Source organism: Pelmatolapia mariae, linkage group LG8 (genome assembly GCF_036321145.2).
Source record: "Pelmatolapia mariae isolate MD_Pm_ZW linkage group LG8, Pm_UMD_F_2, whole genome shotgun sequence".
Taxonomy (NCBI): domain Eukaryota; kingdom Metazoa; phylum Chordata; class Actinopteri; order Cichliformes; family Cichlidae; genus Pelmatolapia; species Pelmatolapia mariae.
Window position 1 is genome coordinate 11,155,735 of NC_086234.1, and position 26,258 is coordinate 11,181,992.

General features: G+C 40.1%; 1 protein-coding gene across 2 annotated transcripts in view; it reads right to left on the bottom strand.

Annotated features, from left to right (window-relative positions):
- dock1 (dedicator of cytokinesis 1) overlaps window positions 1-26,258 on the bottom strand; it is a 191,301-nt gene that overhangs the window by 140,623 nt on the left and 24,420 nt on the right. The window contains exons 5-18 of one of the 2 annotated variants that reach the window (XM_063482824.1): window positions 25,807-25,903; window positions 24,486-24,634; window positions 23,748-23,883; window positions 21,559-21,716; window positions 21,167-21,248; window positions 20,529-20,664; window positions 19,266-19,338; window positions 16,548-16,627; window positions 15,049-15,174; window positions 13,374-13,498; window positions 10,413-10,511; window positions 9,902-9,974; window positions 5,118-5,221; window positions 4,364-4,547 (exon numbers count right to left, since the gene is read on the bottom strand). In XM_063482824.1, the coding sequence (XP_063338894.1) occupies window positions 4,364-4,547; window positions 5,118-5,221; window positions 9,902-9,974; window positions 10,413-10,511; window positions 13,374-13,498; window positions 15,049-15,174; window positions 16,548-16,627; window positions 19,266-19,338; window positions 20,529-20,664; window positions 21,167-21,248; window positions 21,559-21,716; window positions 23,748-23,883; window positions 24,486-24,634; window positions 25,807-25,903 (1,622 nt within the window). Of the gene's footprint in view, window positions 1-4,363; window positions 4,548-5,117; window positions 5,222-9,901; window positions 9,975-10,412; window positions 10,512-13,373; window positions 13,499-15,048; window positions 15,175-16,547; window positions 16,688-19,265; window positions 19,339-20,528; window positions 20,665-21,166; window positions 21,249-21,558; window positions 21,717-23,747; window positions 23,884-24,485; window positions 24,635-25,806; window positions 25,904-26,258 lie in introns of both variants that reach the window. The other variant, XM_063482823.1, reaches the window with a different exon arrangement.

Below are 26,258 nucleotides of genomic sequence, written 5' to 3' on the forward strand. Positions count from 1 at the left end.
ATATGCAGAAGCCCTCTGACAACAAAAACCTCCCGTTGTCCTAGAGAAATGCCCAGAGCCTGTTGTGGGGTCTGCAGTGATCTCATTAATGAGGCTTTATAAATGTTTGCTGCGCATGCTATTAGGTTGTATCCCGGACAATTAGCTTTATCGGCATTTCACGTCTTTATTAGACTGCAATGATTTAGCACAAAAAGTGCTAAAATCATTACAAGTGTCACATAAAGCCTGTGCTGCTGATAGGTCAGCGATTCAGCTGTAGTTTTTAAATTGCCAGCACGCCAAGACCATGCATCGTCGTTCAGGAAACAGCTGATCTCACCAAGGCATCTGTCAAACTTTGGGATAATCTCCCTCTGAAATGAAATTTTTTACCTAGTAGTCTTAATGTTTACATACAGGTTGTTTTTCCCCATAGCGGGCAGTCGGATAATCACCAAGCTGAAAACATCTCTACCTGAAAGCAAATATTGATCTTACTTTTCAGAAAAAAAATTTCTGGTTCAGCTTTGACCTAATGTTTTGTAGCTTTATGTGACCTCTGCAGTGAGAGAGTCTTACTGCCTATTTGAGTGACTGCTTTAGCTTCACCACCTCATAAAAAGGGTAAAGCTGCCTTATTGCTGGCTTGATTACAGGTTATATGGATATTGTAATGTAAAGTATTGCACGAAAGTCTCGAGCCATCCCTCATTTCTTCATATTTTGTTAGGACAATGGGAAATACGTACACTAATTTACTGAAATGCAAAAACAGTGTTTGGGCACTAATCAGCTGTTAATTAAATGACCTTTCTTCCCGTTCTTATGATCAGTTTAAACTTCAGCAGGTTTTCTTCACCATTCCCATATTTCTAAATGCACTGAGACGCTGCCATGTGATTGGCTGATTACGTATTTATGTTGTGTTGGCCAGTGGTGTTGGGGATCTCGTTAAAATTGATAAGAGTCATATTAAAGACATTTTAAGATTTTATATTATTAGTCTTCGCATAAGGCCACTTGTTCCTGAAGGGAAGTTTTAAATGTTATTTAAAATCTAAAGAAAGAGAAAAATGGTTTACAGTGGATTTTCTTTTCACAGGCCTACACAAGGATTATTCAAAGGATTAAAGACCACAAACACACATGATCTTGCTTCAATAATTTACTCCAAGCTTTTCTCTTCATTCTGCCCTTGTTTGGCGGTTTAAAATTATCTTTTTGTTAATGTGAATACAAAAACGAAAGGGCATGATGCACTCCTTATTTAAACAGGGCATTGCTCTTGGCGAGTAAAACAATTAATTTCAATTCAAGTCAAAGTTACCCTGCAGTGTGTCTGTTACTTATTTATTTCAGACTGTGGCCAAAAACACAAAAGAAGCTTTAATTTTGGCTCTAATTAAAATTGTGATTCAGTCTTGCATACAAAAAAACCAAAAACAAAGAAGCAAATTACATCCAGTGAAAAAGAAAGCAAAGCAGACATTTAGGTCGGTTTGGTTTAGCTCTGTGAAATCAGAGCTAGAAGCATCTGACCACTCACACAAAAGAGAACAGCTTTTCACACAATCTAACTACAACGTTACGAACACAGCTAAGAAACACCAGCATGTTCAAGAGGGTTTACGCTGACATCTGTGGGGATTTCTAAACATGCAGAAAGGCTGGTGGGAACACAAGATGCTAAAATCCTTAATCCACGAGCCACAGTGGCAGGCATGAGGATTTCCCAAGCTTAATAAGAGTAGATCTTTACAGGGAAATAAAAAGGCTGTTGTTCGCTCAACAGAGATGAACTGGAATCTAACTGAGACTGACTGGCGTACAGAGAGTAAAGAGAAAAAATGTTTAAAAAGCTGAAGCTAAGGCATCCTACATTAAATAATGTTCCCATGATCCGTTTGTCAAACCCAGAGGCTACGGTCCATCGGTGGTTTCAAAGCTCAGGGTCTACCTGGCTAAGATACAGTAAAGAAATCTTTCCTCCCCCCCAGTGAGAGCTCTTTTTATGAGTTAATGTGAGCAGGCATTTCATCAAGCTGGAATTGTACTTCTCTGTGCTACAACAAAAGTAAATCCACATACATCGGTAGGATTTTCTCTCATGTGTGCTACTTTTGTTATACAGCACCTCAAGAAAGAAGAGATCAGAGAGAGAGAGAGCATGTGGTCAGTAAAACCTACTCATGGCCACTTCATTAGGTCATCTGATCTCCCGCTCGTTAATACAAATATCTAAGCACCCAATCATGTGGTGGCAATCCAATAGTTTAAACATGAGGACATGGTGTAGAGAACCTCTTTAAGTTCAAAACAAGTATCTGATTGATGAAGAAGAAGGGTGATTTAAGTGCCTGTCAACGTGGCATGGTTCTATTTCAAAAACCGCTTCCATACTTGGATTTCAACACAACCATGTCTAGGATTTACAGGGAACGGTTCAAAAAGAGAGACTATCCAGTGAGCAGCAGTGCTCTGGGTGAAAATGCCTTGTTGATGGCAGAGGTCAGGAGAATATCCACACTGCTCTGAGCTGACAGGCAGGAAGCAGTAACAACAGTAATCACTGCTTATTACAACCAAAGTATGCAGAAGAGCATCATTGAATTTACTGAAGAAGGTGGGCCCCAACAGGAAAGATCACACTGGATGCGACTCCCGTTACATAACAGAGCAGGTAATTGAGACTGCACTTCACAGATGCTCACCATACCTGGACTATGAAATATTGGAAAAGTGTTGTCTGGATGGTAAACAACATAAACAACATAAAATATGGATCCATCCTGCCTTATATCAATGGTTCTGGATGTTGTAGGTCAGCGGTCCCCAATCCCCGGGTCCGTGAGTCGTTTGGTACCAGGCCGCGAGAGTTGAGGCTCAGGTGTGAAATTTATGGTTTTCAGGGTTTTTATCGTTTGTTTTTTTTTTAAATCGTTTTTATAGTTAAACTCTGTTTTCCCTGGTTCTTTTCCCGTGTGTTATGAATAAATCTTTTTTTTTTTGGGGGGGGTGTACCGGTAATGGTTTTATTTTGTTGTATTTATCTGCGACACCTTAAAGGCCGGTCCGTGAAAATATTGTCGGACATAAACCGGTCCGTGGCGCAAAAAAGGTTGGGGACCGCTGTTGTAAATGATATAATGACATGGGAAGCATTTTCTTGGCACATTTTGGGCCAACTCTGCAATTGCTGTCTATGTCTATCCCATTACGACCACAGTGTACCCATATTCTGATGACTCCTACAGCAGGACATCACATCATCTCACAAAGCTCAAATCATCTCAAACTGGTTTCCTGAACATGACAGTGAGTTCACAGCACTCAAATGGCCTCCACGGTCACCAGATCTCAATCCAGTAGAGCACCTTTGGGATGTGATGGAATGGGAAATTCACGTCTAAATGTGCAAGCTGCAAATCTGCAGCAACTGTGTGATGCTATCATATGACTATGGACCAAAACCTCTGAGGAATGTTTCCAGCACCTTGTTCAATCTGCGGCACAAACAATTAAGGCAGTTCTGATGGCAAAAGGGGGTTCTAGCAAGGTGTACCTCATAAAGTGGCCAGTGAGAGCATATCTGTATATCAGGCAGCAGGAACGGATTAGCCAATTCACACTGGAATAAACAACTAACTAGATTCATTATTTTTAATTAGGAAGTTATTTATTCAGCTCTACTAGAAGATTAATTATGTAAATTCTATTTTGAAAGTGCAACAGTTGTTAGCTACCATAGCATGGAGGAATCTAATGAAAAGAGGGTCAAGAACAGCCAACTGATTTCCTTTATTTGCTTTAGTTGTCGAGTTAATCGCAAACTGTGGTCCAGACTGAAAAGCACCAGTGACAACATTTTCTCTCTTGATTGTTTTCAGTGCTGTTTTCTTTGATTTAACTGTTGTTGGGAAGCTTTTATTAAGATAAAGTAACTTGTTGTCTTGAACTCAATTAATATTATACTGACTTCCCCACATTTCTTGTCAGCTCCGCTGGATGCGTTTGTGCAGGGAGATGTGCTCACTGTGAGACTAAGAGCAGGGAAAGTAGAAACTATGTGGTAACTATGTGAAGCTAGTGCAAATCAATTAGGTGAAAAACAAAGATCAATAAAGCATAAAATATACAAATATGGTTAAGACAAAGACAGCGACTAAAAAAAAAAAAAGCCTAATTTAAGGATTCAAAATGCTACAAGGCTGATGTCACAGTAGCTGCTTTCTTTTTTTTATATCATATCTAAGCTGACAATACCTTTCCATGTGTTTACTGACGTTTTGATACATTTTCCACAAGAGCATAATTTTTAGCTTAAAAAAACAACTTGCATAGGAAAAGAGACAAATATTCATTAAAATATAGAAGCTGTTACCATTTTGGGTAAGTTTGGTAGAGCAGACCAGGGTGGAAATCTGAAAGGAATCCTTGCTGATGGTACAGATGCCCAGGGTCTGGGTATTTTTTCCAGTGGTGGAGTAGCCTTTCTCTTCCATCTCCAGCTTTGTGGAAGGTAGGTTTAGGTACAGAGAAGAGTCCTCTAGCTTCTTTGCCTCTGCCTGGTTTTAGAGAACAAGTCTCAGTCAGTTTATTGGTAGAAACCCCAAATGACTGTGTACACATTAAAACAATGTTGCATTCTATAGCTGTGGTTTTAATGGATCTCCCTTTGGTATATATTATCAACAAAACAATTTGTGTGTTTTTCTACCAAGCTGTTGCATGTGAGAAAAATATCATTCATTTCCAAATGCAAGGTTGACTGACGAAAACAACAATCCAGAAAACATGACAAGACAAATGTAACAAGATTGATTTTTCCCATATGAACTTTTTAATTAACATAAATGGGCACCGTAACACAGAGGTATCATTATGCAAGGGTTTTTAATTGGAAAGTACTCTCATTTCATTGTGCGGGCTGATGTGTACCAGCTACACAATTCACACACAAAGCACTGATGGCAGGCTGTTATGATGACAGTCGCCGATACAATAGGGCAGTTTTTCACCTACAACTTATTTCATGGTCATTTCACAAGGAGAGCGGGCTGTCTGACGAGTAGGCAGCAAGAAACAAAGACTAAGTGTGTTTATGGGATGTTTTTGTTTTGTTTTTTTACATTTACCTTGTACACGATGAGATCATGCTCACCGTCCCTCAGAGTGGTCCCGTCATACCTCATCAGCTTCACAAAAGACAAGGCAAATATCTTCTCCGATTTATCTTTGGCTGTGGAAGGAAAAAGAAACACACAAGCAATAAAGACAACTTGGTTATTGGTGTTTACATTTGAGACTAAGACTGCGTTCATATATACAGTTCGCTTTTTTCTACCGCAGCTTACGTTTGCTTTTTGTCTCATTTTGCAAAACAAAACACACCGCATCTTTCGTACGTGTGCAATATGCTTATGTGAACAATGTTCGTCTTCGGGAACAAAAAAGAGATCATATTGCAGTAAACCATGCAGCACTGCTGATGTTACAACAAGTCATTAACAAACCAGCAGTCTGAAAGAAGTGATAATCCAAACGCTAACCTCAGCACTACACTCCCTGAGTCAGCTCCTGAGTTAGCACAAGAAACTACTGTTCCCCTCTGATGTCTTTATTAATGCTATGGCTGCATCTGTCCGTGAACTGTTTATTTTTCACCCTGAAGTGAAGCAAATGTACGCGCGCCGACTGTTGAGACCAATTATGCATAGGTTTGAAGGACTTGTGCAAAATATAATGCGAGGGATGTGGGAGATGCAATCACAGGTGGTTGTTATATAACAATATGTGCCTTAAAATTAAAAAAAAATGCTAATTACAAAAAGGAATATTGTTCAAGTGGCAGGCTTTGGATTAATGTACACTTGCTGTTATGAAATGAATAAACAGTTGCACTTGTGCTCTGCTGCAGCTGTGACCAATTTGTATAATCCTGTAAGAGTGGAGGAAAGATGCTCGTGGTTTATGTGTGCATGTGCAGACACATGTGTGATTGGGAATTTTGAGTGGAAGCGCTGCATAAACAAGGAAGAGAGTTACGACTTTGTCCTGTAACCGGGACTTTGGATGGGGCCACATACATCATCATTGCGGATCAACAAGCTCAGATTTACGCGCAGGGAGACGTGATTCATCGAGGTATATATCTTGCATTCTATCTGCATAAATCCCCTCATTGGTTTGCTGCCCGCAACTCACCGGTGAATAATTGCTAGGCTGAGAGGAACCAGTGGAGGGAGAACACTGTAGGCATGCCATCCAATAATACCAAATGTATTAGTGACTTCCTAAAGAGCAGAGAGCTGAAAACTCTTAATTTGGACAAAAAAGGTCACTTTCAGGACAGAGCTACTTCTTTAAACCAATCGAAGTCCGATTTGTGTGCAAGTTTCGCAAACTTCCCCCCTTAAGGTGGGCTGTCACTTCAAATTTAGTTGACTAAACTGTTCCACATTTTAAAGTCTACCTGACTCACGAAGCAGAGGCATAAAGACAGATGAAACAAAAGTGAAAAGATGGCAGGAATCTTTTACAGCTACGGCAGCATCCGTGACAGCAGCCATCAGCCTGATGAGGCCTGACAATGTTAGAGTGCTACTCTGACGCACTGTGTTAGAGCTGGCCTAATTCTCAACCAGAGGGCTGAGATACTGAACACATGAGCTCCACTAGTGGTCTTGATGAGCAGCTCTGTCACTCTGTGTATCCCCTTAAAGTTCAGCTCTAGCTAGGAGCACATCGAAGGAAGCAGGAAGGACACAGCCACATGACAGCGCAGGCAGGCAATACAAAGGCCTGACAGCCTAAATCTGTGCTGCTTTTCATCACAAACTAATCACATGTAGAGAGGTTAAGGAGTGCTGTGTTTTTAAAAAACAAAAATCTATGCCCGTAGGATGGAAAAACAATATGTTTTTACACACGGCTGTTCTATCTTCATTCAACCTTTCAAATATTAATATTAATATAATAAAGTGGCTGATTATAGCACAGGTAATAGGTATGCTAGAAAACCCACAATTAAACCAGGTTGTTCCCACTGAGTTAAGTGCATGTATGAGCAGTGAAGGAAAAAAATCATCAGTAGAGCCCTGCAACGGGTTAAGGTTGCGCCAGTTGACAGCTGATTATCAATAGCTTGCAAGTTAGCGAGCTTGTACTCCCTTAAAACACTTTAAATGACAATCATAAGTATTATCAAATTCATATTAAATTTAATATGATATGCTAGAGTTTATTTTTACATCTCTAAACAGCATAGCATTTCCTACAGGGGATTATACAGTATCTTTTAGAAAAAGTGCTTTTGGCGGTCAGTCTTTTCTTATCGAGCAGCACAACATACTGTCATAGTCTAAAATAATGTCACTTTACGTCGCTGTTTTTCACTGATTGTCCACTGATGTGTTTTTTGTTTTATCATTCAGCTGTTTCAGTCCCTTATATGTGCCTAGATAACCTTAGATCTTTTGTTTTCCGTTTCTTTCTATCAGTGGTATCAATCTGAAACGGAATGTGTATTACAAATTAGCCAGTATGACTAAATCTGGCACATTTACATAATGGACCTAAATGCTCATGTTAATTAATGTGCACTGCTCCTTCTATATAACAATAATTATATCAAAAACACTTGCAGAACAGTCATACAGCCACTGTCAACACAACTCACAACTTCAAAATGAATATGCATGCAGGAAAAACAAGACAAAGCACTTTTCTCGCTCCGTGGGTTTGATTTTAAATTTGAGCTTGCTATAACTGTGTGTTTGCACAGAGTTACACAAAGCTTTCCTTTCCGCTGGACGAATGTGTTTATTCGGCTGTGCACAAGAAGGTGCGGTGAAAGCATGCACAAATAAAAAAAAGAGTTTAAAAAGTTAATAAGAGGAATGCAGGTTTGGACAGTACCATTTTAGCTGTTCAACTGATAAACACACACGTATGTCACTTTGATCATCAGGTCAATTACTCCTGGCCCAACCTAAGTTTAGGCTGAAGACCAGAGGCGATCGTGCCTTTGCTTCAGCTGCACCTAATCTTTGGAATAGCGTCCCCACTTCTAGTGGGTATATAAAGTATATAAAGAATGTTCCCACACTGTAACCAATCACAGTATGGCAAATGATTAGACACATGAGACACGGATCAGTGAACAAAGCGTCATAAAGATTTAAAACAGTGATCACTATAGAAATGCACTTTAAAGTTTTCAGCGTAGGGAAACTGGCTGATAATCTAGTAAGTATCTTGAACTCAGACACTCCCAGTGATAGAAAAAAAGTATAACAGAGATTTTACTCTGATCTGAGAAAGACTCAACCGTAGATTGCCGTCTATGGCCTACATGGATGACAGATCACAAAAACAGTTATCTTTAAGGTAGTCTTAACGTGTCTAAAGGATGGAAAACATTGGAAATTAATGAATTCTATTATGTGCTTTGATATCGACTGTACAAACGAGAAAATCTAACGGTTTGTTGGATAGCTCCTTCAAGCACAGCAAGAGTGGATGAGTAAGGATTTGTTTCAGTGAGCATATTAGGTTCAGAGAGTCTGACCCAGACTTTAAGTTACCTTCCTCTGTGAAATGAAAAATGAGTTTCCTCACTCTTCGAGTTATCAAGCTTAGAGTTTTCCCTTAACGCCCTCTCTAGATCTGGATCAGACCTCTGGTACGGTCTGCGGTATATCTGTGATATTACGTGAAAATATGCTAGTTTCAGGAGATGTTATTCTGCTCTTAAAATCAATCTATTGCAAACTGAGATGAAAGTTTAGGTCTCGTACACAGCGACAGTGAGGCAGTGAGAGAAGTTGGTCAGAAAATTATAGAAATACATGCCTGCACGGATGCATACAATCTTAAACATGGATAAAATTAGATCAATGTACATAGGAATATCACCTTTACACCCAACATAAAATAAACCCTGGTCTCTATACTGTAAGCACATTCACCAGCAGCAGCAGTTCACCATACACAAATCCAAAGAATCCAGCTATTACACCTTTTTTAACATGTCGCTATTGTCAATTGTCAGAGAAAAGTTAAAGTTTGGCAGCATCAGCATGTCCCTGCAGTCCCAGAGTCACTTGAGGTGAGCCAGTTTCTAAAGTAACCGTTACACCAAGATAACAGCAAGTCAGAGTTTCAAAGGCATGTCTCGTAACAGCATTAGTCTCCAGAGAAGCAAGGTGCCGAGCATGACAAGAAGGCTCTCCAAGTGGATTATAAGCCAGCGCTGAGCTCTGAGACCTGGCAATTTCCTCCAAACCACCTGCATGCAGGTGAGAAGCAAACAAAGCAAGAGGATTTTGGAAGTAGATGATGACAGCAGCTGCAGATTAGAGAAAGGGTATACTTTCCAATCCTCACATCCTCCAAGTTCTGCTCTGCCTTCTGTGCCATTTGAGCTGATTGCTTTGTATATACTGTATACACCTGTCATGGTCCCCAAACCCTTTTTCCTGCACCACTCCTGTGGCTGTAGGAAAGCCTTGCCATGTGGCAGGCAGATGGGCTGGCAGAACTACCACTGCCAGGCTTCCCTGACCTTTACACCCCGAAAATTAGAAAGGGTGTAAAAAAACAGAAAACAGAAGGACGTACAACGCTGGCTGCATTCAGCTAGACACTGGTCCCAATAAACAAATATGTCCCCTCAGGCATTTTTCACATCCTAGTCATAGTCTCTGACAAGCCACTCCATGATGCTGCTTTGTGCGGGGGACACACTAATACCTCTGATTAATGTGACAAAGGGTGAGCTTCAAAGTATTTATCACTGTGCAACACATCTGCTTGGTTTGGATATCTTCCATTATATTTGCTAGGGATAGATTAGCAGCCAATTGTGCAGTTGGTCATCTGAAAAACTGATTATTCATAAGCTGACATTTATACTCACAGTCCTGTGATGATCGGTGACGAAAAGTGAACCGCAAGTGGCTCCGGTTCACGTCTTCAATGGGAATAGCAACCTAAGACAAAGGACAGAACAGGATTGGCTGACAGCCAGGAACATAAACACACACACACTCACAGAACATAAGGACAAACTGAAATCAGAGTGAACTCTAAACCTCCCAGATTTTATGCTGTACAGAAATTAACTCACATGTTGCAACACTTTTGCAAAAAAAAAAATGCTATATAATTATATGGGATTTCAAGAATTGAGAGAAAGTTAGCCTTTCTTTAAGTGTGATGAATAACTTCACTCTTCTATACAGTTTTGCACCACCACATTTGCCACTAAAGTCTTGTGATAGAAATTACTGGCAATAAAAGCCTGTGGTGTAATGAAAAAACTTTGGAAACTACATGAAGGGGATGGTATCAAGGTAAAGGTAGAATAAAATGATTTAGAAGAGTAAAGAAAAAACAGTTAAGTGGCAGAAGTAAGCAGAAAAACAAACCTTTATCGTTTCAAACCAGCGGGGCTGCTTTACTTGGTAGTAGATAACAGACTTGTACTCATTGATCCCTTCATCTCCAGCTCCTGGAAAGATCACATTCTAGATAAAAGGTAAAAGACACACAGCAATTAGGTAGTCAGACAATATAACTGGTTATCTGGTTATCCTTGCTTAGCTTTTAGTTCGCAAAAAGTGCTATAGTCGTGATGGGTGAACTGCTTTATTATCACTCTGTCAAAATATTGGCACGCTCACAGTATGTGGAAAATTGACTAGCACTTATTTCATAAAGCAGAGCCCCTGGAGCAGAAAGCCTTAATCTAGCAGAATGGCCTTTAAAAGTCTGGATGCACTTTATGCATGAGCACCTGTGTGCTGGCTGTCAATCTCATGACAGCATTGTGGAAATAAGAAATAAATTAGAAATTAATTATTTAAGAAGGAGCAGCAGTGGCTCCCATGCAGCAGGACGTGGAAGGAAGCCAAGAGCAGGGAAGCAGACCAGCTGGTGCTGATGGATCCAAACGTGTAAATTGGTCTTCCTAGCGGGTCCCCTGCGTTTCTACAACAGGTCAGGGTGCGTATGTAAAATACTACGTGCCCCACTTGAGGATTCGGCAAGAGGGATGGAGTGACAGCGGATGGTGCGCACGCCTTGTTTTCGATCAATCTGTGTTCAGCCAGCCTACCTCTTTCCTCCCACTACTCCAGCTGACTCCCTGGCCTGCTAGTGTACTGCTGCTGAAATACTCCTACACTAATGGTTTCTGACAACCAGCAATTATGAGGAATAACAGACCTCATCTCCCCCAGCCATGCTGAGCAGATATGGGGGGCAGGTGGTAGCTCTAGCAGTGCTGCTCCTTCTCTAAGTGGCCAGGGTTTCTGACAGCTCCAGATTTCACAGAGGGTGAAAGTGGCTAGGGTCTAACTACAGGTGAGAAGAGTTTCTGGAGGGGTGCTAATCAAAGTCAAAGGTAATAAAAAGTTACTGTCCAGCCTTTCGCATCACAAATCCTTTGGGATTTGGAGGAAAGAGGAAGGATGACAAACACCAGAGGCAGAAAGTCACACAGAAAGAGAATGGACAGAGAAGAATAGAGGATCAGAAGCCCGAGGGAGACAGAAATGAAAAGAAAAAAAAAACCACACAAAAAGCAAAACCCACAAATTTAACCTGTTAAAAAACTCTGTGTGAGGAGAGAGTTATTTCAAGTGCCTAGTATATATATAGGCATCTTTAAAATGAAAACAAGACATTTTTTATTTTGGAATAAAAGCCGAAAAACCAAGTTTCTGTTATCAAGAAAGAGACTTTCAGCCCATCAAATCCATGAAGGGTAAGGAAGAATTTAACCACTTCTTGCATTTCTTGTAACAAGGGAGCTTTTGCAATGCAACAGCAACATGGTGACAACACTTCTAGATAGGATCGATCTCTCTTGATCATTGCTGGCTGCTGTCACTGACTTTATTTATTATACCGCAAAGGCTCAGACAGCCTTGAACACAGACCTTCAGCGAAACATAATGACACAGGGCGGGAATTCACACATCAAATTTGAATCCGTTTCAGCTTATCATAGCTTTATTTGTCTCTTAACAGGTTCTTGCTTCAAAAAGTTGCAGCGTTTTCTTCTTCTAAAGAAACTTTAACAGCTAAAAATGTGAAACTTGAGGAAATGGTACAATTTTCCACCACTACTCTGCTCTAAAAAGCTTGAGACACTATATAAATGTCTTTTATGTCTTATATGCTTCCCTAATCTATTTGAGAAACCTCTCTTTATCGCACTCTTACTAAAATACACACAGTTTTGCTTCATCGAGCGCTACAAATTCGAAAAGTCTCTCTCTCATACCTGGCTGCATTGATTTGTATAAAATTCACTTTACTTGATCGAGGGTTATGACTCAGTCAGTGGCTAAAATTTAAGTATGACTGACTAAAGTCGATGTGGTTTATTAAAACAAATCTGCAATAAGTCTGCTGCACAGCATACCAAAGGCCAATCCAAAAGTTAAGTTACTTAATTCAAATCAAATTCAAAGTAACTGACAATAAACTAGAAAACAGATGTTACCTGTATTGTTGCTGTTAACTTCTTATATTTGAATAGACTTTAAGAAGTCAGTAGTGTATATGGGGTAGGTTCTCAAGTGCTGTTTGAGGTTAACAACTGCTAATACTTAGAATTCTTAGAATAAGCTTGCACCTACATTAAGTGTTGGTTTCACTCAAATATCATACTTGCACCTCCGCGCAAGACCAAATGATCTCCTTCGTAGGTGTAACAGCTTATCTATACATCTTATATATTCTGATGGGTATTCAAAAAAAGAAACTCAACAAGTGCACATGAGATTCCAATCCTCATTCTATAAAAATACAATTTATAAGCAGAAGCTACTCAAGTATTGATTATTCCTCTGATGTAAGATTAATTAACTGATCTTTTTACCAAGCGCTGCAGATTGCATTAAAAAAAATACACATTTTGAGACAGCTTGCTTACAAACAATTAGACAGGGGAGAAATGATCCCTCTAACTTCATTAGCAAAGCTAATTAATTATACCAGAAGAAAAATGCTGATTTCACATATCACATCATTATGCTGCCCACGTTGCCTGTCCACATGCCTGAGTTTGTTTCTGGCTCTGACAACGGCTGATTTTCATGGTAGTGAGCCAAATTTTAGGCTTCTCCATCAGCCACAAAGCAACAATATTACAACTTGTAAATCCTGACAAGCAGCAAAGACATACAGTTTCCCTGTGTATCACTCTTCTTTATAGGAGACCTGGTCAGTTAAGCGCTGTGCTGAGCAGTGTGAGACTAAAGAAAGCCGGGTAATATCACAGTCTGTCTGAGAAACCACTTGGTTACAGGACTCGTGTCCTGAATGCTGAGAGCACAGGAAAAATACCAAAGCAGTAGGTTAACATTCCTCGGTCGTACCTCGAGCTTCTTGCCGTCCTCATCATAAACAGACATGGTCACCTCAACGTTTTTGGGGGTTGTCTTACTCCCTTTGTCAAAATCCCCCTGAACCAGAGTCACGTAGATGTCGTTTCGCACATCCCCTTTAGGAAATAAAGAAAAACAAAAACAAGAAATGAGAAACCACCAACGCTTCGACGCTTCTTAGGGCTTCAGGTTTATCCTTTTCAATAATATTAATATTACAGCAACACTGGATATTATATGTATGGCTGACTTCGCCCCATTAAATAAATAATGTCTTGGGTTTTTTCTGTATTACAAATATTTTATGAACTGCAACCGTTTTCAGTAAAGTAGGACACTGGATAAAATCTAAACAAAACACTGATTTGCAAATCAATTAAACCCCATATTTAACTACTTTTTTTTTTAAAAATAAATACTACTACTATAAATAAATACTTTTAAATAAATGTTCATTTTGCGTTTGATCCCCTTTTTTTATAAACTGAACAGGGACAACTAAAAATATTAAAAGAAAACACCTGCTGGGTGAAAAAAATGACAATTCATTAAATTATTTAGTAGCATCACTGTGTATAAAAAGAGTGTTATGGGAAGGGCTCACCGCTCTGTGGGAAATACTACAACAACTTAAGGAAAAATCTAAAAAAATAAATAAAAAAATAAAAAAAAAGCCCCACTATTGAATAGTTGTGATGTGGGATCTCCCAGGTAGCACTGCATTAAAAATGCAAACCCATTGTGAGTTAACACATCTTTTCCTTGCTTCCACTGATGCAAGTTTAAACTCTACTATGCAAACAATCACATATCAAGAAGACACAGAAGAACCGGATCCTTCTCTGGGCCAGAGCTCATTTATGATGTATTGAGGTGAAATGGAAATCTGTCCTGTGATCTGACCAATAAAAATATGAAAGCCTTTTGGCTCTCTATGAAGAGAGCATGTTATCAGTGCACATGATGGTATGAGGGTGTACTAATGCGCAACTTGTACGAAAGTACTATTAATGCTGAAAAATCTATTTTGGAGCGGCATGTGTCACCTTCCACATTGTGTCTTTTTCATGGTGGTGAGCCTAATTTCAGGTTACTCCATCAGCTACAAAGCATCAATATTACAATTAGTAAATTCTGACAGGCAGCAAAGGAATACAATTGTGCATCGCTTTGCTTTATAGGAGACCTGATCAGTTAAGCGCCGTGCTGAGAAAGCACAGTATATCACAGCTTGTCTGAGACACAGGGTTGCAGTCCAGGCCTGTCACCAACTGAGAACATTTGAAGAACTGTGAAATGAAAAATACAACAAAGGAAGCTTCAGACTGAGCGCTTCGAATCTTATATCAAGGAAGAATGTTGCTCTAATATGAAATGTGTAGGCAGTCTTAAAAATGCTTTAAGGGTGTTTAGCAAAAAGAATATCAGAGGTGATGCGAGACAGTCATACACCTGCCCTCATCCAAATGTTTTTAAATATTGTCTAGCTTCTCAGTCAAATATGGGGTTTCAATCATTTTCAAATCATTTCAGTCTGTTTTTATTTACATTTTACACCGAATCCTGACTTTTTTCTGTAACAGGGTTATGAACCCCGCTGAAAGCATTCAGCCATTTAGCCAGGGAACTTTCTGAGGCAGGCAGCAAAGGGGAAGCTTTTTAAAACCTGGCATAATTATCTCAGGAAAGCCCATCTTGCGAGCCACGGCTGTCGATCGGTCCACAAGGTGAGGGAAATCCTTTCTTATCTGATGGATGTCTCCAGGAAGCAGCTTCAGAGTGACCCACAGGCCTGGTAATGGAAACAAGAAAAGGAAGTGAGGCATCAAGTAAAGCAGTATGTCATGAGGAGACAGGTAAAGAGGGAAAGACATTCATTTTTGTGTGTTTTGCTTGGTTCAAAGTTGGGTGTGGTAAGCTGCTGTGACTAAAAGCTACAACACAAGTACTGTTTTATTGGATTAGAGAGAAAATCTCTGAACTATTTATAGTCTATATCATTTTACTGTTTGATCTGTTTGTACCAAGTCTTTTTTTTTTTAACAATCTGACATCAGTAGCTGCTCTGACTTTCCTCTGGTTGGGAGAAATCCTTGGCTCTTTTCCCAAAATGCATGGCAAGCCAGTTTCAGCTCTGTAAGCACATTTAAAGGTGGCTTCACTCACTCTTAATATTCTCTAGGGGGGGGGGGGGGGGGGGGGGGGGGGGGGAAGCCCCACGGAGTCACAGCTTTGAAGAAGAAATGACTGAATGGATCAAATTAAAGCAGTCTGTAGTGTACTTGTTCACAGGCCACCAGAATGAGTGGTCCTTGTCAACCTTAGAGGCTTTATTCACTTACACTTTATGGGCCCCATATTGCTATGAGTGACAAATCCCTCACTAGGTTAGCTCGAAGTCTTTTGATATGCGAACATGACCGAAACAGCCGCTGCGAGTACTCCACTGTTCTTCCCAGTGAGGGTCAGGGCAGACCTGACATTTATCCAAGTACGTCTTCATTGGGCGTGACAACACCATGGAGACTGTCATGTTATTTCCCCTCCTCAGCAGCACAAATCCCTCAGATGGTGAAGGTTGTTCACCTCAGCACAGATGTCAAGTCCTTGATAAGCGCTAGTCTTCGCAAAAGTCTCAACAGCTTAATTAACAGCTGGATCGCTTGGATACTGTAGTCCTGGTGATGAGACCAACTATTTATAGTGTGAGCAGTAATTTATGGTGTGAGCGCTAAGAGTAAATTATGTTTTTCATTAGCAAGTGGAACAGTTTTACGGTATGTTGGGGTTAATAGTACCTTGTACAAAAAAAGATCTAAAATAAAAAATAAGGCTTGCAACTACTTCAAAAAAAGCTTTTTAGCAGCATCTGATTTAATGAAAAGATAAAATATATTAGACAGACTTTTTTCTCCTGGTTCACGTGAGGTGACGATGGCAAGGACAATTTGACAGAAAACTGGGCTTTTTTCTGATGTTTTGAATTAAAAGAAAAATTCTTGACTAAATGAAACCCAAATGAAAGAAGAAGATAAAAGAAAGACATAATAATTTTATAACAGTTTAAGAATGTCCGTTGCCTGTACAAAGTGTACAAACGCCCGATGTAGTGAGGCGAGTTTCTTCCTGGGCCTCGGTTCCTCTATCAGAACTGTTGCACTGTACCTTGGCCCTTGTGATTGACCTCTTTGGCGGTGATAACTTTGTTGATGACTGTCTGGAGGAAGTCATTCTCCCCTGCCACCCTGGGTGAAAAACGGGAGATGTTCAGCTGCTTGTGGCGAATGGCGTCATCCAACGCTAGCCTGCAGTACGTACACACCAGGCAAACACCACGGAGAAGGAGAGGTGGCAGAAACAGGAGGAGGAAGAGGAGAAGGTGGAGGAGTGGGGCAGGAAGAGCCATAAAGTGATGGTTGTAAGAAGGGGAGTGGGATGAGGGACAGACAGAGAGAAAAGAGAGACACACCGAAGAGTGATGCGAATACCATGACAGACACAAAGCCACTTGTTAGCAGTTAACAGCGAGCCAGGATGGGTCATGAAAGAAACACAAAGAAAAATGATCATTTAGGAAATTAAGTCCAGTCAGTATCCATAGAGCAACAGTATCAGAGTATCAGTGTGAATTCTGACTTTCCCAAGTTTGATCTTGGTTGGGGTTTTTTTCCCCTTTTATTTTTAAAGATGCAACCCCCCCCTAAAAAACCCCAGAAAAAATCCAATCTCAGAAACAAACTCTGCTTAGCATCAGAAAAACACTAAAATATAAGTACCAAGTATAACATGTTTTGTACTCCGTAGGGCAACAAATTTACTGAAACAGCTGATGCACAGAGCATAAACAGTAGCAGATGTGATCTGGGAGGCACCACATGTGTGGCAGCTGTCACAGGAAAGTGTGTTGTGGGCAAAGATGGCGTCTGCTGTGTAGAGGCTTCTTAACAAGCAGAAGGAGATGAGCATGGAGAAGACGACTGTAGTGATGCACGGAGGAAGCAATAAAGAATCTCTGCCCCTCGCACTGTTTTCAGTGTCTCCCATCTTAAACCAAAATCAGTCCAAGCAAGGAAGATGAATAAGCAACAACAAAGATTTGCACATTCAGACACTGAATTCACTCAAACATTGTACAACAACCACCACAAATTTGCATTTCTAAAATTATGTTATCTTTAGATACACTGATCACTGAACCTTCAAAATGTCAAAACTGAGTGGCCACTTCATTAGTTACACCACTGCTTGTTCATACAAATATCTAATCAGACAAACACATGGCAGGAACTTAGTGCATTTAACCATGTAGAAATGGTCGAGATGCCCTCCTGAAATTCAATATGAGCATCAGAACGGGGAAGAAAGATGATTTAAGAGACTTTGAACACAGCACGGTTGTTGCTGCCAGATAGGCTGGTCTGAGTATTTCAGAAGCTGCTTCAGAAACAGAAGATTGGAAACGCTGCCTCATCTGATGAGTCTTAATTTCTGCTGCAACACCCAGAGGGCAGTGTCAGAATTTAGTGTAAACAGCATGAAAACATTGATCCAGCTTGCCTTGTATCCAAGTTTCAAGTTCTTGGGACACTTTGGGCTCCTTAGTGCTTACTGAGCACCACTGAAACACCACAGCAAGTATTGTAGCTGACCATCTCCATCCATTTATGACCACAGTGTACTCATCTTCTGATGGCTGTACCAACAAGACAACGAGCCACGCTCCAAAGCTCAAATGACTTGAAAATTACAAGTTAATTGTACTTCTTGGCCTCCACAGTTACCAGATCTCAACCCAGTTGAGCACTTCTGGTATGTGGTGGAATAGAAGATTTGCATCATGGATGTGTAGCTGACAAACCTACAGAAACTGTAATGCTATCATGCGAATCTGGAGTTTTTCCAGCAACTTGATGAACCTATGCAACTAAGAATGAAAGCAGTTCTGAATGCAAAAGGGGTTCTTAACTGATACTGGCAAGGTGTAACTAATAAAGTGACCAGTCACTGTATGAACTTCCTAAAGCCCAAGAGGATGCCTTTAAATTTGGGACTTGGTTGGCTAAGATCGTTAATCTAAAAAAGAGAAAATCAGTTAATTTCAGTATCTCACAAGAGCTGTTTTTTTCTGCAAATCAACTATCACTGATTACTAAATTGATAAGTATCAATCAGGTCAGTACAGCTTGTTTGTTTTTTTACATATGCATTTTGTTAACCTGACAACAACTCAATTGAGTCTTAAACCTAATGTCTGTAAGATTATTGTCAATTTAACATATTTAAAATTCTGTTTGGCTGCCAGAAGCCAAATCACACCACTGTGTCACGTTTTCTAAACGGCTCCCTCGCTTCCTTGAGAACACATTATTAAGCTTCTGTTTCAAAACTTGCTCTGTTTTTGAATGGCAAATATTCACACTTGGACATAAATAACTCCTTGTAAAACCTCCTCTAATTTCCATGATTTATGCTCACAGATAAGCCCATTAAGTGAGGTGATCAGCAAGCTAAACTGCCTGAATGTGAGGCATTTCAATTATGCAGGAAATCACGTTAAGAAAAAAGGTTGCTCTGCCTCTTTACACTATCCTACAAAAATGGTAGCAGTTAATGAGATTGCCTTAATTGAGTCAGCGGGGAATAGGGGAGTGTTACAGTCTTAAAACCCCTTCTAATCTGGTGTCAAGGAGACAAAACTTGTAGAAAGAAAAACGACACTACCTTTTCTGATATACAGTGTATACCTAAAATAATGGATGAAATTTTAAGCCATAAAATGTATCAGTCTTGCTTCTTTTCTTTTTTTTGGGCAAGTTTATCCAAAACTTAAAGGAACTCTATGTTAAATGTGATTTATTTTGTGCTTCAGCACAATGCACTTACGGCTGAAATGGGATAAAGTGCTGCTTATCCTCGTCGTCCATTTTGCCTGTTATGATGTCAGTGACATCCATTACTGTGGAAAAAGGAGAGAGGTGGGGGTTAAAACATTCTTAAGGCCTGCAGAGTGTAGCGTGGCTATGAAAGAGATCCAGAAAACTGCATGGTGGGCCACATCAGGGGGTAAAAGCTGTCTCAGCCAATGTTGGGATTTTCTTTGATGAGCACTAATTAAGTCAGAGGCTGAGCTGTGAGGGGAAAATCTGAGTAGTGGTCACAATGTGCAAAAGCCTTTTGAAGCTTAAAACAAACAATGATTAAATAGTAAATGAAGTTTCTTTAAATAGCTGTTACAGCGAAGTGAACAGGAAGATCATAAGGTGACATAGCATATGGCTTTGAGTGGAGTTATCACAATATGTCAATAAGATACCACGGCAAGGATGCGAGTAGCTGCCTCATGGTGTAATACTAAACAGAATTATGTTAGATGCTAGAATTATGAGTCCTTCTTTACAACAAGACGCATGATTTATTTATTAATTTTCTTCCAGTTTGCTTTGTGTGCGCGCTTGAATGCAGGCATTTGAGTCGGAAAAACCTGACAGCAGAGCTTGCCGACGAAACAGGAAATGCATTCTCAAGTCTGTCTGTTGGACAGACTAGTTAGGTTGCAACTAAAGATAACACAAAAATAAAAATGACACTGACGCCAAAGTTTACAGCAGGTCACCTTAGCTGTGTGAGAGTCAGCAAAAAAAAAAAAAAGAAAAAAAAAAGATCCTTTATAATTGTGCCTAAAAAAAGAGCAAATCTCAAAAAGCTTTCCATCACGCTGTGTACAGCGGCAATAATGATGATGTCTAAAGATAGGCCATCATAAATCAGGCTGTCATTTACCTTCCCCTCAAGTGGCACTGGAAAAAGAAAAAAAGACACCGAGAGAGGGGCGTAATTTTCTCTGTTGGATAACTGTGGGCAAAATGGCAATCTAATTAGTTTACGATACGCCTGGCAGCTTGCCAACAGGCAATAAATCAAAACTTTCCCCCCCCCCTTTCATTTAGCTGGAAATCTCTCAATTTTACCCAAATATATTTACTCAGCCACGTAAGGCACAATACTTACTTTAACCACAATGCAAAACAAGAACTGGTACACATTATGATATTCAAGCAAAGCCGGGGCTCTACAACAGAGAAATTTATTCCATGCAGATCTTTTAAACAAAAGATTATCATGAAGTCTCCGTGCTGTCTTCTGTACCTGCCACTCCAAAAGGTCTTCTCAGACCTGAAGTCAGCTTCTTGGTGTTGTTGTCTCGTAGCTCCATCCGTCCAACTCTTACAATCTGACACACAAAGCTGATCTTTTCTCTCTTCAGATCTTCGCTACCCAAGTCCTGAAGAGGTGTAAAGAAAAAAAAAAGTTATAACAAAGCGCCTTAGAGTCACTACAAATCCCAGGCTGTTTCAATCAGATTGTACAACACAGGGATGAAAATCCTTTGGAAAACACAATTGGATTTAAAGCCCCATCTGACAACAGCCTTTATCTGATCGATTAATAGCACTTTCTGTGGTGAAAATGAGTTTACGTAAAAGCCAAACATTTTACCGCAAATTGCTTCAGCAACATATGTGATTGTGTCCACAGATTCATTTTTCCAAACCTTGGAAAGTCTTCCCAGTGGGCTCACACTGACCCTTCTGCCCTTGGGCGTCCATCAGATAGAGGTCTTAGTAAATACATACAGAAAGCTGGGCTCTTTCTGAGAGAGCTTAACAAATACAGGCTCTGCAAACAGACTCCCACATGCTTCGTAACATGGCTGAATAAACAGTGAACTACAGGCGAGTGTGCGCACACTATAATCACATGCATTTACACATCCAAACACTCACTGTGAAGACTGCCCGCAGATTATGAAGCTGGTCGATGTCTTTTACTAGGCCACAGCTTGACCATTTTACCAAGTAGTTTTCACTGTAAGGGAGAGACGTCAGGGGGGAGGAGCATGACGTTCACAGGTGAAACAAAAACAATACAGTGAATTCAGACACTGAGATTAACAGCATTAACATCAGTTTCCTTCAGAGCTACAGAACCTTGAATGTTAATCCAGACATTAGTCTGCCTGACTAATGCTGGAGGCATATGTAACACTCCTCAGCTGAGCAGCTCAACACAATAATTTGCTGTCACAATCCTGAAACAACAGCAAATCCCTGGGCAGCAGGACTCACATAGCATGTGTGCGTATATGGCGAGAGCGTGAATGAATGAAAGGGTTTACCTGATGAACTTGGACTCCACTGGGTCGTAAAGCGACATGAGCACCTCTGCATCTTCGCCAATCTTACACACCACATTCTTCAGAGTCACAAAGAGGGCGAAAGCTGGCGTGGAAGCGAACTTTGCTTGCCTCGTCAGATCAATATTCTGCTTCTGAGACTGAGAAACAGAGAAACAGAGGGGAATCAGCAGTATCATACGCTGTTCATGCGCAGCAGTGTATTGAGAGAGAAACAGTGCTGATGCCAGCTGTACATTGGATTAAGACTAACCACTGTGGTTTATTTTTTTTCACAAAAGAAAGAAAATCTAACAAGTTAAAAAGCTCCTAATATCTTTCACACTGAATAAAAAGGTCTTTACATTTACTTGATCTCCAGGACTGCATATACAGTAAAAGAATCTATTCCCTAGCGTCCTTCAAAACTATGCTGCAGTCACGTCATTAATATTCATCGTGTTGACCTGGACACTTTCTTACTGGCCATCCATATGCATTAAAGACCTCCAAAGGAAAGGTCACGTACGATGAGACCACATAACTGCAGGGCACTTAGTGGCTGGCACTCCCTACATACTGCAAACTGACATTCAGGTGTGGTACACCACTGATAAGCCAAGTAAAATAGATTGGGAATCTGGCAAAACCCCATCGCAGATTGAATCAAAGTGGTTTAGGTCATCTTTTTGGAAAACGGAACAGTAAAACACTCTGTATAGACGTGCATCAGTACAGATGGCTTAAAAAGAGGCAGAGACAGTGTTATCATACCAATGGCTGATGTGTTTAACATGTTAACCCCTTTAGTTTAGCATTTTATCATGCTATCATCACACACACACTGCACACTTTAGCAATAAACACAAAGCACAAGGAATGTCGCTGTAATTTGTCTTTAACTGAGGTACTGGATACAGTGAAACATCCGCTTCAGGTGAACAGTCTATAGCAGCGGATTTTCACAGACCGGCCTTTAAGGTGTCGCGGATAAATACAACAAAATAAAATTATATGACCAAGACACAAACTGTGGTATTTTGTAAATATAATAATAAACACAAATTCACTGTGCAATTGTGTAACTTTATTAGCAGCGTCCTCCTGAAATTCGCCAGCAACATTGAGAGTAACATCCTCCTCTCTGCTCCTTAATGCTCTCTAGTCGCTATGGTAACGCGAAAATATTCCTTTCAAAATAAGACACACAGCTTCAACACGGGAAAAAACCCAGGGGAACCGTGTTAACGATAATAACCCTAAAAACCATAAATTTCATACCCGAGCGTCAACTCTAGCGGCCCAGTACCAAACGACTCACGCCTGGGGGTTGGGGACCGCTGGTCTGTAGCACAGAAAAACTACTGGTAACTGAATCAGTAAAGATTATCTAGTAGTTGAGACTGGACCAAAGGGTTGTACCCTGCAAGCTAAAGTCACATCACCACTAATCCTAGCCATTTCGTGGCTAAAATTACAGATATTATTTTGGATGAAGACTGGCAGATATTATTGCAGAAGACCAGCTCATTATCTTTTACAGTCACATAAAAGGGTAAGTAATAAAAAGAAAGATTGAAACAGCTGTGCCCAAACTGCACAGAAAACCAAACAATTTTGTCAGATGTCCTTACTGTGGAAATCTGTGATTACCCTTCTTGTTTTTATTTCTTTTTTTAATGCAAACACTATAATCGTGCTTGATTGACCAGCTGAGATTCGATGACGCAGAAGGAACAAGATCATGATATGATCTGTGTTCATTCACACTGTGCGCTAATGGGCATTTGCTAAGCTTTAATATAGTATCTGGATAATAGAGCTGTCCCAAATACCATATTCTGGGCCTTGGAGGTTCAGTAGTGCTGAACAAGAACAATAATAATCATTAGGAGGTGCTAAATAAGACTTAAGTAGAGATACTGGTGCTGTGCTTTGATTTCTGCTGATACCTGAAGCGGGACAGCTAAACTGCAAACCAACAAAAGTGTTTATCTTTTTTTTTTTAAACTCCCTGGATTTTTTATATTTGCTAGCCACTTAAAAAAAATAGCTGCTGCTGGTTTATGAAAAGTCACAAAGTTGGCAACAGTAAATTTCAGAATCCAAAAACTTGCAAATCAAATGTCTTTCCAACAAACAAATAACAGTAATATATTCAGTTTTTCTCTCTACTGAGTTTGTCTGTTTACCTTCTCCTCTTGGATCCGGTCCTCAATTTGTTTGGAAGCTGCCTCGTGTGCCCTGAACAGGCTGATGGTGCTGGTGAGCTCTGGGTCCAGTATGTTTCCATCTTTGTCTCTGACCACCAGATCAAGATCCAGGTACCTTGCATAAAAAGAGGGTAGAGTTAACAAGCACTCAGACCCACCAAGACAGTGTGCATTTGTCAGAAAGGAAACAACACATTTTTATTTATAAACATGTACTCCTGTCGCCTTATTTCCTGCCCAAATTCTACCTCATATTCATAACCTCGGCTCCACTGTTTTCTTTCTAAACCTACCTTTCTGCTATGCAGGGGAGCCAGAAAAAACAACACGATGTCTACATATACTCAGTGCTGCATTTCATCAGCTGATCACTACTTGCTTCTGAGGGACAATTTATTTCTCTACCTGGCCAAAGGTTCAAAATTCCATCACAGGAGCAGAAAAGAGCTTCATGATTTTCATTTCCAACTGATTTTCTAGGCCCACTGCAGATAGTGCAAGAGCTGTCATTTCATGATGGAATACAGTGCAGTTTGCTGAAGCTAAATCCCATCAGTTTGTTCTCAAGCTAAGTGATGACCTGTCATTTTCTATTGACTGACACTGCTGACCTCTTCCAACAAGACTTGTTTTTTCCGGATAGATTTGAGGATAAAGGAATATAAGCCATAGGGAGAGAAGGAAAAGTATAAAACACTCTCACAGCTGAAGACTCACTTGTTGCCATAGTCTATCTTGGAGGTGACTTTCTGTTTGAGCTCACTCAGCTCGTCCTGTGGAAGGGTGCCGGACAGAATCTGTGAACGCCATTCGATGAGGTCGTAGATCATGTCACGGACACAGTTGAACATCTCACGCTTGTCTCCCTGTTAGGCAGAACAACAATGTACAGCTTAGACACATTAGGAAAAGCTAAGAAAAAAAGTTTGAACTCTAGTAGAAACTTGCACCCCAGTTTTTGGTTATAATGTGGTGATAAGCACCAGCCAGGGCAGGGAAGATGATGACTTAATAAGAACATTTTTTGTGTATCCGCAATGTTTGTTGAAAGTGTGTCTCTACACTTTTGATACATTTAAACTAAAATAAGTGTAACTTTTATTTATTAAAGAAGTCATATAAAGACTGTATATATAAGATGGATGTAGCTTCCAGGCATAAAAAGTGAAGCAAACGTAATGACCACTAGAGGGCGACTCCCATGGTTGTAAAACAACACCGATTTTATAGAAGTCTGTGGAAGAATAGCCCTGCCCTGTCTATCGCCCTAGTAAACAGTTTCAAGATTAGTTTATGGACTGAATTGGTTTAAATTCATGTTGAACATACAACATCACTTCACCCTGTAAGTTATAGCCCTCACTAGTGCCTAGGAACATGATAACATTTAATGTTTCACCGTGTGATAAGTTGCTAGCATCTGAGCACTTAGCATCCCTCATCCCTCAATTTTTCAGTTAAATGCACACCTCAGTCGTCATGTCCAGTTTTAAAATAGCAAGATTAAGCCCTAGTCACACAAGCCCAGAGACTGCTGAATGTTCCCCTGGCAACCACACAAAGTTCTTCTGACCTAAAGCGACTGCTAAATGACGAAATTCTAAGTGCAATTTGCTAGGGGGTTGGTGTTGGGGAAATACACTTTTTTTTCTTAGTGTGCTTGACAGGGGGTCACCTACTGATCTCTAGGTCTGTGTGGCTGGGGATTTATTGGTTCCAAGCAAACTGCTGCGTTTATGGCTTCATAACAGGGCTTTGCTAACCAATAGGTGATGGCACAGTGGCTCCATTTTTCTTTTATAGTGTTATACTTTTATGTTTTTCTCTTACCCATTTTCTTTTATTTCTATAGCTACAAGAGAGTCCAGGTAAGCTGGTTACAAGCAAAAATCTGTGAAAGCCACTGAGTCAGCATAAAATAATAGATTTTTTTTTTGTATTTTACTGGAAATCCTCCAAATAGTATTTACCAATAAATATGAAAATAAGACAAAACATTTGGTGAAATAGAAATAAACAAAAAAAAACAGTGGCTTACCACATATAAGTCCCTCCATATTGTAGCCCACTCCCGCAGTGTTGTGGTAACCTCTTGAACCAAGGGCAGCTCAGTGGGAATGACTGTCTCCTTTTGCCTGCAGTAACAAAGAGTGATTTTTCTTTTTTTTTTTTTCTTCTTTTTTTTTTTTTTTTTACACTGACTCTGTGTCCTGTCTGCCCTTTCCTCTTCACATTAAGGCCAGGATTATACTCCCTTACACACAAAGAGAGCTGCAGATAGCATGGACAAGTAGGTATTTTTGTTATATTACTCCATTCTGCTTACAGTTCTCTTGGAAGACAGGTGCACAGTTACCTGTATTGTAGCAGCTGTAATAGGTGGATAAATCCACATGGTCACGTCATCACTTGGACCCAAGTAGACCATTACATACTCAAGGACGCACAAAGTATAACATAGGTATAAGATTCATGAACGGACAAGTTGTG